The following is a 13,863-nucleotide window of genomic DNA, read 5'->3' on the forward strand; positions in this document are numbered from 1 at the left end:
GTGAAAATAGTTTCTACACCTTTTTTTTTTTTTAAATGTAACTTTTCATACCCAGGTGGGAAAAAAACATGCATTTTCATGCACTAATTTTGTACTTGATATACTAAAAATTTCTTTAGTACTTCTTATGATTATCTTAAGTGTGCTCAAATGTGTGCTTTTTGGGACATCGTGAACATAAACTAAAATCTCTGTTTTTAAAAAATGAATTTACCACATGTAGTACACTTAAACCCACTAAATATTTTTTTTTTTAAACAGAGATAGTATGTTAAAAGCACATTTGTGACCCTGGACCACAAAACCAGTCGTAAGTACAGATCATGTTCCATGAAGATATTTTGTACATTTCCTACCGTAAATATATTAAAACATAATCTTTGATTAGTAATATGCATTGCTAAGATCTTCATTTGAATAACTTTAAAGGTGATTTTAAAGGTGATATTTAGATTCTTTTGCATCCTCAGATTAAAGATTTTCAAATAGGTGTATCTCGGCCAAATATTGCTTTGCAATATGTTAACAAACCATACATCAGAAAATGTATAAATCTATATTTCAAAAAAACTGACTCTTCTGACTGGTTTTGTGGTCCAGGGTCACATTTTAGACATGGTGTCTTAAAAAAGGACATTTGAGTACACTTAGATGTTCTTATGATTATAACTTTTAGTATATCAAGTACAAAATTAGTGCATGAAAATAGTGTTTTTCACCGGGGTAAGAAGTGATATTAATGACACACAGTCATGACGGTCTAAAGGAGTCCTTTCTTTTGTCACACGATGACAAAATGGCTTCCTTTTAATGAGACTTTTTTCTTTTTCCAGATCATTGCAAAGTATTAATTTAAAAATCGTTTATGATCACGAGTGTCTGATTTGCATTTTTAATGAGCTTTCCAATAACTTAAAAACTCGTGAGCGTCACAAAAATGTTTCATATGCGTGACGGTGCTTAACGATCACATGGTTTCACAGGGTTGCTTTTGATGCGCTTGGACTCTTTAAGAGCAGCACCCCTGCACCTTTAAGGCTGCAGAGGAGAAAGAGAGAGAGGGAGTGAGTGAGAGAGAGAATGAGAGGGGGGTGTTGTGTTGTGTGATGCTCTGGTGCTGATGCTGAGCTCTGGAGTGATCAGTGCAGCAGGGGAAGATGCGTGTGCTTGCAGACTGCTGGACGGTGCGAGGTGGTGAAGAGGGATGTTGCTCTGAGTACAGCTAACAGCCATCGTCTCTATCCATTTACGCGCTGGAGTTTCAGAGCTTTTTCTTTTTCCTTTCTTTTTCGTTCTTTTTCTTTCCGTTCCGCAAAAGTTTCCGCTATGATTTCGACTCATTAATAATTCAGTGGATTTACTTTCCCGCGGTTTATCCCCTCGTACGCGGCTACACCTGTGCGCAGTGCCCTCCTCAGTAAGCCCGCGCTCTGACTCAGCATCGCACCTGCCCGCCGCCCGCTCACCGTGTCGCGCCACAGCTGGATCTCAGCTCGGAGACAATCAGCCCGGGAGCGAGAGCTCCGCTTCATATGCATCCCTTCCGCTGGAACTACTAAGTACACACATCCATATTCCTGCGCAACGGCTTTTTTTAGGAGGAAAAGTGTGCAGTGGGCAAAGCAAAATCTTAGTTTGGAGATTGAAAGGAGCGGGGCATGTGGATATTGGCCATCATCTTTTTCCAGTGCATTTTGAATGGTGAGTACTGTTTTGTTTTATTATTATTATTAGTAATATTACGCAGGCTGTAACTTCATGCAAATTAATTAACAGTGCAATGCGTTAGGAACGCATTTACGCATGCTTGAAAAATAATGCATTCTGGCCCATTTGTATTTTCACAGTGTGTTCTTTTAAAGGTTTACAAATATAATTTTAGTGCATGTATTATGCATTCAATGCATGCATTTTTGTCCTCAATAGTTGCTTATAAATATTACAAATGAATGCTGTCATTTAAAAAGGAAACAATACATCAATAGACTCCCTAATATGCATTCAAATCTGTTTTATGATCACTTTATTACATCTCATGCATGCATTATTATGCAAACAGTGCATCAAGAATGTCAAAAATATGAATCTTGGCATTCTTGGAGCAAGTGTGATTTGATGTGACAGTTTTGTTTCTTTTTTTATGACCTTGGATATATTTATATATTAAGTGTTAGAATAACAAAATGATCTGCTGATTTACTTTTTTTAAAAAAAAAAAAAAAAAAAAAAAAAGCACTAGGTTTTTGAAAATTGAAGTAAGAAAACATTTTAGTTAATTAAAAGAAATGCACTAAAAAATGTGAAAATTAGCTTAAAAAGAGAAAAAAAATTGAAAAGGAAGAAATTGAAATTTGTTGTATTGTGGCATAGTGACACAGCCGCCATGTTTCGCTAAGAAGCACTGAAGCGTTGAATAAAAAAATAACTCGCTGTCACTCAGTTGGCACTTTCCTCAATGCTTTCGCTGTGACCTTTTCACAAAACATTTATTCAAACATTTTTTTCCCCCCGTGTGGGTGTCCGAATCATATTGACCTCTAAAAAAAAAAAAAAAATCTACCGCAAATGCTCGACAGGAGGCGAGTGTGTTGATGGCTTTAAAATGGAGAGACAGCGAGTGGGTGCTGGTTGCTGGGCTAAATCAGGATGGGTGTGTTTGTGGTGGAATAGAGCGAGTGAAAGGGGGGTACGAGGGGATGCGAGAAGAAAATGGGGCCATTTAGGTGGTTTTAACACTGTGGGACATTAATATCAGACCCAGGTCACTCCAATGTAGGCTGATAGGATGCACAAAAATAAGGGGGCACAGTGATGCTTAGTACAAAGGGTGTTGGAGAGCAGCTGATGATCTTTTCCCAAGCTTTGTCAGTTTTCCGCAGGGCGGAAATGGACACAGTCGCTTAACCTCAATTAATGGCGTATCGATACGATTGATTATCATTTCAGTGGGATTTGAGTTTTGGCCGATTGAGTGGTGCATGTCTAGCCGACTGTGTTCAAATGAGCATTTCTAAAAAGCATTTTAAGTGTTTCGCTTTGAATCAATATGCTCCCATTTGTGCCGCTGTGTTCTGGCCGTGTGTATGTGGGTCTCTGAGGCTCCATTGATCAGCGTTCTGATGCAGTGCCGCTGCTGTCAGTGCAGTGAGCCTCTCTCTTTCTCTCTCTCTCTTTTTCTCTCTCTGGCCAGTGTAGCATGTTTCTTGCGGGTGTGTGTGTGGGGGGGTGGAGAGAGAGAGGAAAAGAAGCCATACAAAATGAGCCTTTCATGATTTGGTTAAGCTCGCAGCCCAGTTCTCCGCTGGTCTCTATGGAAACCCCTCAAATGTATGTTGGCGCAGTGGCCTTGGAGCTTCCTGAACAGGTGACCCCGGAAGTGTTTCCGTAATGAGTAGCTGTGGAAAACGTGGCGTGCTTGTTTGCGAAGCCAATTGGGATGGTTGTCTGGAAGGGATGGGTAAATTAATTCCCTGGTTTCTTCTGTATCCCTTTTGAGATTTCAGATTTTTCCTTTTTCCAAGTTTTCAGCTTGTGGATGCACAGTTAATAGAATAAATTTGTATCATTTAGTCCTAATAAAAACATCTGCACCATTTTTCTAAGCTCAGCTTAATGGTACAGTTATAGTTTTTTATAATATTTTGAATCTGTTTATATTTTTACATTTTCAGTTTTTATTATAAGTGAGTTTTTTTATACGTCTGTGTAGTTTTGTTATTTTTTATTTTTTGTGCAGTTTTGTAGATGCACAATTATTACAATTATTTAGTCCTAATAACAAACATCTGCACTGTTTTTCTATAGTTCTATAGCATCTATTTTTATTTTTTACATTTTCTGTTTTAATTTAAATTTTGGTTAAAGCTTTAGTCCTTTTGTTGTGCATTTTTGTCATTTTTAGTAGTTTTTTTTTAGTGCAGTTTTGTAGGTGCACAATTAATACAATTATTTTGTATTATTTAGTCCAATAACTAACATTTGCACCATTTTTCTAAGCTCAGCTCCCTGGTACAGTGAGATACTATTATAGTTTTAGTTCATATTTAGAATTTTATATTTTTACATTTTCCTTATCAGTTTAATTTTTGTTAAAGTTTTAGTCATTTTGTTGTGTTTTTAAACGTCTGTGTAATTATTATTTTTTAAATTTTATTTTTAGTGCATTTTCAGCTTGTAGATGCACAATTAATCCATTTTTTTTTTTATTGTTTAACAAACATTTGCACCATTTTTCTAAGCTCAGCTCCCTTTTACAGTTTTATTTTAGTATCAGTGAGATGCTATTATAGTTTTAATAAATATTTTTAATCAGTTGTTATTTTTCCTTTTTATCATGTTAATTTTCATTAAAGTTTTAGTCATTTTGTCATGCATTTTTATAATTTTTAGTAATTCTTTTTACATTTTTTTGATAATTTTTTATTTCATTTTTAGTGCAGTTTAGATGCACAATTAATACATTTATTCTGTATTATTTAGTCCTAATAATAAACATTTGCACCGTTTTTGAGTGTTATTTTAGTACCAGTGAAATACTATTATAGTTTTATTTGAGTTTTACTGCAGTTTCAGCTTGTAGATGCACAATTAATACAATTAATTTGTGTCATTTAGTCCTAATAACATTCCCGGATGTAGTGTTTTTTTTTTTTTATAATTTTTTATATAATTGTATTTTTTATTAATATTTTGAATTAGTTTTTATTTTTATATTTTGCATTTTATTTTAATTTTAGTTAAAGTTTTAGTCATTTTGTGGTGCGTTTTTGTCATCTTTAGTAGTTTCTGTTTTTTCATACGTATCTATGTAGTTTTTATTCATTTTTAGTGCCATTTTAGCCTGTTGATGCACAATTCATACAATTATTTTGTATTATTTAGTCTTAATAACAAACATTTGCACCGTTTTTCTAAGCTCAGCTCCCTGGTATTTAAGTAGTATTGAGATACTATTATAGTTTTTCTTAATATTTAAAATGTTTACGTTTTGTATTTTTTATTATATAGTTTTTATTCATTTTTATTTAAGCTATTTTAGTACATCAAGTTAAACTGACTTAAAATGTCAAATGTTCCAACTAGCTAAAAGTATATTTCATTTTATTTCAAGTACAAATATTTTTAATGGTTTTATTTTAGTTTGAGTTTTAGTTAACTCTAATAACCCTGCCCTGATCCTGAACAATGAATGGTTTTGCATGTAAAATCATGCTGAGTTGTTTTCAATGGCTCTTGTGTTGGTGAAGAGCACTCGAGAGCATGTGCATATTAACACACAAATGTAATTGGAACAGCAGAAGCGTTCCTCGCACAGACGCAGCGGAAAGTAGGTGCGATGTTGTTTTTGTAAACTGATGCTAGGGGCCAACTCTGACATACACTCAAATGGACACGAGTAAACAGCACGGCGTAGAGCAAAGTGCCCAATCAGCTGTCGCTTTCCATGAGATGCTTTTTAAGAGAGCTTTTAGCTGAGTCCAGATCAAACAGACAAAAGTGTGTGGGCACATCCATTTGTTTTGCTCAACTGTACGCCTATGTTTGAAGACCGCGTGCTGCACTGCGTTGTGCTGGAGAGAAATCAAGGCCATGTTTGCAGTCCTGAAAGCAAAGCAAACGGGATATTGTTCTGCAAATCATTTGAGATGTCAACTTTGATTCAGAACGCTGTGGATTCATTGTGTTTTGTTTTTTGAAAGCTCCTAAAATGAGCATTGAATCTTAAGTTTAATGGCAAACAAACCTGTTTTTGTTGTTTTTATATAACTATGATTACTTTAGACTATCCCTGTCCCTTTTTTAATTTTATTAGTTTTAATTTTTAATCTTTAATCTATTGTTAAAGGAGAACTCCACTTCCAGAACAACAATTTACAAATAGTTTACTCACCCCCTTGTCATCCAAGATGTTCATGTCTTTCTGTCTTCAGTGGTAAAGAAATTATGGTTTTTGAGGAAAGCATTTCAGGATTTTTCTTCATATAATGGACTTCATTGGTGTCCTGATTTTGAACTTCCAAAATGTAGTTTAAATGCAGCTTCAAAGGGCTCTAAACGATCCCAGCCGAGGAAGAAGGGTCTTATCTAGCGAAACGATCTGTCATTTTTTTCGGAACATAAAAATTTGTATACTTTTTAAGCACAAAAGCTCATGTAGCACAGGCTCTGGGATGCACGTTCACATACTATTGAATCACTTTAAAAGGTCATGCGGAATGTAGGCGGAACTACAGACCCAGTGTTTACAAAGCGAACACACAAAGACGAAGAAAGTGCAAGTAAATCAAATGCTGTTTACAAACAAAAAGGTGCAACAATGTTGGACGATTCTGAAGTTGTAGAAAATAACATGGAGTTTTTCAACATACTCTACCTTTTTGAGCCGGAGTACACAAATGATGAACTTGTGGTGATTCGAAGACGTGATTCGTAGTAGTGATGGGAAGTTCGGATCATTTTACCGAGTCGGACCTTTGAGTCTTGTTCAGCAAAATGAACGAATCTTTTGTCGAGTCATTTCGTTCATGTTACTAAAAGCAGCGTCACGTGACAGCCCCATAAGATGAACGAACGAGTCGAAAAACCCAAAGACTCAAAACAGGTGAACTAATCCCAGTACAGAAACTAATAGGATGTTGCGTATGCACAATTGAACAAGTCACTCCCCGAGACGACTCGTTTCTTCCCATGTCACATTAAAGATTCGTTCAAGAACAACCCGTGGACGCTCATCCCAGAGTCTGTGCTACACAAGCTTTTGTGCTTAAAAAGTATCCTGACATCCTTTAAAGGAGAGGTCCACTTCCAGAACAACAATTAAAGAAATTATGGTTTTGAGGAAAACATTTCAGGATTTTTCTCCATTTAATGGACTTCAATTGTGCCCCCGATTTTGAACTAAACGATCCCAGCCGAGGAAGAAGGGTCTTATCTAGCGAAACGATATTTAAATAAAAATGTGTGTACGTTTAGGCACAAAAGCTCTGGGATGCGCGTCCACGACGTTGCATACTATGGAATCACGCCTAAGTTTATCGTCTGTGTACTCAAAAGGGTAGGATATAGCGAAAAACTACATCTCATTTTTTCATCTAAATCTCATCCGTGTGACCTTTCAAAGTGATTCTGTAGTATGTAGCGTCGTGGACGCACATCCCAGAGCTAGTGTTACATGAACTTTTGTGCTTAAAAAGTATACAAGTATACAAAAAAATGACCAATCGTTTTGCTAGATAAGACCCTTCTTCCTCGTTTAGAGCCTTTTGAAGCTGCATTTAATCTACATTTTGGAAGTTCAAAATCAGGACGCCAATGAAGTCCATTATATGAAGAAAAATCCTGAAATGCTTTCCTCAAAAACCATAATTTCTTTACCACTGAAGACAGAAAGACATGAACATCTTGGATGACAAGGGGTTGAGTAAATTGTTTGCGAGTTGTTCTGGAAATGGAGTTCTCCTTTAAGTCTAGTTGGGAAGGTTAAAGCTGTGGCGCAGGAAAGCACAATGTGTAGAAATAGACATAAACAGATGCGTGGTGTGAGTCTGAGTCAGACTCACACACACACACTGCCACTCAAGCGAGTAGCTCTTTCTCCATCGTATCAGTAATTCTAGGAGTCGTTTGGCATAATGGCATTTTGATGATCTGCTTGTACTAACTGTTTAGTGAGCAGTAAGGCTGATCAGTGTTCATATTTTCCATCAGCACAGCTTATTGTCAATCAGCAGGAAATATGCCTGACAGACGGCCCTGTGCTGGTAGCCGTAATGTGTATTTATTTCCTGCTTTGATGACTTGGCGGAAAAAGCACGTTCGCATTTTCCACTGATGAGGACTTTCAGGCTTTTTTTAGGAAAGAAGCTTGATGACTTTAGCATAAACCTCCAGCCGCTGTGACCGGCTCAAATCAGAGCGAGTTTTTTCTGTCAGTGCAGCAGTGGTGCTTTAGGTCTGTTGTTGAAAGAAATGAGTGAATCTTGATCAGAGAACAGATGGATCACTGTGCTTCATGGATTTTGAGGTCTTGCATGTGATTTTTACAGCTGTCCTTGAATATATGTATTACTTTCTTGGAAGTCATTTGAGTAGGAAAAAATGTGAGAACATAAATATTAAAGAGGGATATATATATATATATATATATATATATATTGTTAGATTTGTTTCAGATTTAAAGATCTAACATCTATAAGATCTTAGATCTTTTCATCTGAAATAAATGTAAATATATGTACATATTTGCTGAAATATTATAGATAATATTTAAAAATATACACACATATATATTTGTTCAGATGTTAAATAATATAGATATATATGTACATATTTAGTGAAAAATATATAATATTTGAAATATACACACATGTATTTGTCAGATATTATTATAATATAGATATGTATATATTTACTGAAATATCTCATGTTTGAAAAATACACACACGCACATATATTTGTTTAAATATTTAATAATTTCTATATATATGTATATATTTACTGAAATATCTAATATTTGAAATATACACACATATATATGGTCAGATATTAAATAATATAGATATATATGAATATTTTTACTAAAACATACTATTTGAAACACACATATTTGTTTAGATATTAAATAATATCAACATATATGGCTTATATGTACTGAAATATCTTATATTTGATATATACATACATATTTGTTCAGATATTAAATATCGATATATATATGCATATTTACTAAAATATCTAATATTTAAAATATGCACACGTATATATTGGTTCAGATATTAAATAATATCAATATATATGTGCATTTTTACTGAAATATCTAATATTTAAAATATGCACGCATATATATTTGTTCAGATATTAAATAATTTAGATTTTACTGAAATATATAATATTTGAAACACACATATTTGTTTCGATATTAAATAATATAGATATATATGTACATAATTATGGAAATACATAATATTCTAAATATACACACACATACATATTTGTTCAGATATTAAATAATATTGATATATATTTGTATATTTACTAAAATATAGAATATTTTGGAATATACACGCGCACACACACTTTTTCAGATATTAAGTAATACAGATATATATGTATGTGTGTATTTACTGAAATATCTAATATTTGAAATATACATACACATATATATTTGTTCAGATATATTGTTGATAATATCAGATATTAAATATTTTTCAGTGTGCCTTTAATACAATTTAATTCAACCATTCTTAGATATAATGTTAGTTCCTAAATAATGATTTCCAATCATGAAGTATTTAATATATTTTCATATAAATCCAGATTTGAAAATGGACAAAATTACATTTTTCAGGCTGTAATGTTTGTAAACATCTATTTTAATGATCGTTTTAGAATATAAACAGCAACAACACTGTCTAATTATGATTTCTATTTGATTTTCAGTCACTAATTAATATCTTATATTAGTGATATGTAATATTTCATAATATTAGTTAATGTTCAGTTAAATTAAGTCGAATGTCAAATGAAACACATTTTAGTTTACCTGACAGAGTATTAATAAAGTGTTAATATGTACAGCGAATGTGTTACTTCATTTTTACAGTACAAATTAGATGTTAACCAACATATTTTAACCTAAATACTAAATACATTTTTTAAATTACCTCCAATATTCATATTAGCGATCAACGTTTACAAATTACAGTATTCTAAAATAAATTTGAATTAAATTCTAAGCTATAATTTAAGGTGGTAAAAATGTACTATGATTCACTTCTGATCATATTTTCATTAAAAATCCAATAGTAAACATCAATTTTGTTAAAGACTGTAAAATAAATCAGGGTAAAAAAAAAGGGTTAATATGTAGTTACATCCTTGATTTTTGTCCATGACTTAACAAGGTCTGTTTGATCACTGAATGTGTCTGTGTAGCAGAGCAGACAAAAAATTGGGCAGAATTTCAACAGCCAGAAATGTGTAACATTTGCAGAGATCCCAGCAAATGTCTCATTAAAGCTGCTCTCGCCTCAGGTCTGTTCTGTTTCCATTGCATTCTCTATCGGCCCGTCCCCAGAAGTGATTATGCTAATTGCTGTTTGATCAGATGATTAAATTATAATTCGATTAATCCTGAGCACTAAATGCTCTGAATACATTTACATCTGCTTGGCTGCGTCAGAGCGCGGGGCGCGAGCTTTCCGCCGTGCAGCCAGTGAAGAGAGAAGACGAGCTGACCTGAGACTCACACCCAAATATTAGCACATGCACATGTTTGGAAGAAACACTGAGATACTGTAAGCTGTTTAACAAAACAAAACAATAAATAGTTTTTAGTTATAGTAAGAAGTATTTAGACTAGAGGTGAACAAATCCAGTATACGTACACATACACATATGTATGGAAGCCACTGAATAAAAAATTTAAAATGTTAATTGCGACTCTTTGTCTCACAATTTTTCTTTTCTCTAAATTGTGAGTTTACATCTCACAATTCTGACTTTTTTTTTCTCAGAATGGTGATATAAACTCAGAATTCTGAGACATAAACTCAATTCTGAGAAATAAAGTCATAATTCTGAAAAATAAAGTCAAAATTCTGAGGAGTTTATATCTTGCAATTCTGACTTTATTTCTCAGAATTGTCAGTTTATTTCTCAAATTCCAAGAATTCCAAGTTTTAAGTCAGAAGATAAACTTGCAACTCTGAGAACAATTTCCCTCAAAATTTGACTTAATAACTCGCAGTTGCAAGGTTACGTCTTACAATTCTGAGAAAAAGTCAGAATTGCCAGAAAAAAAGTCTATATTTTTTAAAAATATTTTATCTCACAATTCTGACTTTATTTCTTGAAATTCTGAGTTTATATCACGCAATTCTGACAAAAAAAGTTAGAATGTTGAGTTTATATCTTGCTATTCTGACTATTTCTGGATAAAAAGTCACAATAACCTTTTTTTTTATTTGGTGGTGGAAACGGACTTCCATACATATGTGTGTGTGATTTAAATAAACTAAAATCTGTAAAAATGCTGAAATTATTTAAATAACTATATGCTAATTAAAACAATTTTTTTAGACTAGTCAGCCTGGCTAGTATTTTTATCTATCATTAATTAAGATCTGGCTATTTCCTGGGGCTCAATTATTTATTTTGGTTTGTCTTAAATTACCTTTTTCCTGTTATCTTCTGTAGTGTGGAACTGGTAATTACCCATCTTCGTTATTTTTCAATGCCGAAGCTCCCATGGGGAATTTATCTGACCGATAAAGTGGCATGATTCCTCTCTGTCCTCACTGTGGAGCTACTCTTTATTTTGGTGTGAGTCTTGAGTCAGAAACAATTGATTTTAGAGGAAATAGGTGTCCTGAGTAAATCACACCTGTCTCTGTAAGCCTCAGACTCAAGGTAAGGTCCACTTTTTTTTTATTTTTTTTTTTTAACTATTCAGAAAACACTCTTGGCCTTCCATGCAGTTATATTTGCTGACATCGTATTGTCAGCACATGTTTTGAAGATGAGTTTTGGTGGGGATAAAGAAGGAGTTTGGGACATATTGAAGGGCATTTTTTTAAATGTATGTAAATAGTAAATAAAGTTTACCAGAAATCATAATTTGATATTAGCTAGTCAGTTGAAGGTGATATTACACTCTTAAAGGGGACATTGGATGCCTATTTTCCTAGTTGCCTAGTTGGTATGATTCTTTATGGTCTACAAAAATGAAATGTCCGCAAAATACTTTGTTAAAATTCCTGAACGGTTGTGTAAAACAACACCTTTTTACCTCATCAAAAAAAATCTGTTTACAGCGACCTGTTTCATTTCATGTCTCTTTAAATGCTAATGAGTAACTAATGATGACAAAAACGTAAATTTGTGAAAATGGTGATGTTAAAGGAGAACTCCACTTCCAGAGCAGCAGTTTACAAATAATTTGCTCTTTAGACTCTTTCTGTCTTCAGTCGTAAAGAAATTATGGTTTTTGAGGAAAACATTTCAGGATTTTTCTTCATATAATGGACTTTAATTGTGCCCCCAATTTTGAACTTCCAAAATGTAGTTTAAATGCAGCTTCAAAAGGCTCTAAATGATCCCAGCCAAGGAAGGTGGGTTTTTTTTCGAAAAATAAAAATTTGTATACTTTTTAAGCACAAAAACTTTTGTAGCACAGGCTCTGGAATGCGCGTTCTTGATGATTTGTTTATTTTGAACGAATCTTTAATGTTACTCGGGAAGAACGAGTCGTCTCGGGGAGTGATTCGTTCAGTCGCATGTGCAACATCCTGTTAGGTTCTGTACTGGAATTAGTTCACCTGTTCCAATTCTCAGTTTTTCGAGCCGTTTGTTCATCTTATGGGGCTGTCACGTGATGAACGAACGACTCAAACCCAAAAACTTGTCAGATAAGAGGTGAGGTGAGCTAATCATAGACTAAAGACCCAGATGAATTAATCTTTTCTGTTTCTTATAGCATTACAGTTTTGTCTTGTTTGTAGTGTGATCAACGTTTGTGTAAGCAGTAGATATGTTAGGGAAGTAACACGTAACATTTTAATTATATTTTGCTAAAATGAATTAAATGACTCAAACAAAGATTCGTTCATTTTGCTGAAAATGATCCGAACTCCCCATCACTACTATGAATCACGTCTAAGTTCATCGTCTGTGTACTCCGGCTCTAAAAGGTAGAGTATGGCAAAAAACTCCATGTTATGTTCTCCTACAACTTCTGAATCGTCCGACGTCGTTGTAGCTTTTTGTTTGTAAACAGCGTTTGACTTACTTGCACTTTGTTAGTCTTTGCGTGTTCGCTTTGTAAACACTGGGTCTGTAGTTCCGCGTGACCTTTCGACGTGATTCAATTGTACGTAGCGTCGTGAATGCGCATCCCAGAGCCTGTGCTACATGAGCTTTTGTGCTTAAAAAGTATACACATTTTTATTTTTAGAAAAAAAAAACGACCAATTGTTTCGCTAGATAAGACCCTTATTCCTCAGCTGGGATCATTTAGAGCCTTTTGAAGCTGCATTTAAACTACATTTTGGAAGTTCAAAATCGGGGGCACAATTGCAGTCCGTTATATGAAGAAAAATCCTGAAATGTTTTCCTCAAAAACCATAATATCTTTATGACTGAAGACAGAAAGACATGAACATCTTGGATGACAAGGGGGTGAGTAAATTATTTGTAAACTGTTGTTCTGGAAGTTCAGTCTACATGTTCAGGTTTGTAGCAGATGCATAGTGTTTCTTTGCCAACATCGCCAACTACTGGTCTGGCATGAATAATTTTGAATAGTGAATAGTTTTTAGTCATGTTTGCAGATCCGTATGAATAGGGATCATTTTGATGTGGTGTTTTGACAAAGAAAACATTTCCCATATCGTTTTTTAGTATCACTGAAGTTGTATTTACGTGTAAAATGAGCTCCAATAATCTGATTCTATCCATCTTTTTCTTTTCGAAAGAGCGGGTGCAGTTTATAAATTTTATAGCTGCGTCCAGCTATTTATAGCTGTACAAGACAGCTAGTTTTTCTGCTTGTTATTTTAAATTAGTTTGTCTTACCATATTATTTTAATGTGTTATCTTAATTATGAGCACACTGGTTTTTGTGCAAATGGTTTTATTGTTTACTGCGTGCTATTATTCTTCTTATTATTTCCCTATAGCGGCTAATGAACTGAAAGTCTCACCTATATGCTTACTCCCGCGTTAAAGAAAAAAGGTGGAAAAATCAGTCGCTTAATTAAGTATAGCATAGTTTTGGCCCAGTTGAGAATACGCAATCAGTATGAGTTGTTGTGTTACACGTGTCTCTGGGAGACGAGGGGACGTCAGCCCAGCGTGAGCAACTGG

At 34.0% G+C, this 13,863-nt stretch overlaps 1 protein-coding gene across 3 annotated transcripts in view; it reads left to right on the forward strand.

The window, feature by feature from the left end:
* Positions 1-869: 869 nt before the first annotated feature.
* The window catches only part of dscama (Down syndrome cell adhesion molecule a), a 101,831-nt gene continuing 88,837 nt past the window's right edge, over positions 870-13,863 (forward strand). For 2 of the 3 annotated variants that reach the window (XM_051121013.1, XM_051121014.1), the window contains exon 1: positions 885-1,701. In XM_051121013.1, the coding sequence (XP_050976970.1) occupies positions 1,659-1,701 (43 nt within the window). In that variant the 5' untranslated portion in view covers positions 885-1,658. Of the gene's footprint in view, positions 1,702-13,863 lie in introns of all 3 variants that reach the window. The other variant, XM_051121015.1, reaches the window with a different exon arrangement.

This window comes from Labeo rohita, chromosome 10 (assembly GCF_022985175.1).
Source record: "Labeo rohita strain BAU-BD-2019 chromosome 10, IGBB_LRoh.1.0, whole genome shotgun sequence".
Lineage (NCBI taxonomy): Eukaryota > Metazoa > Chordata > Actinopteri > Cypriniformes > Cyprinidae > Labeo > Labeo rohita.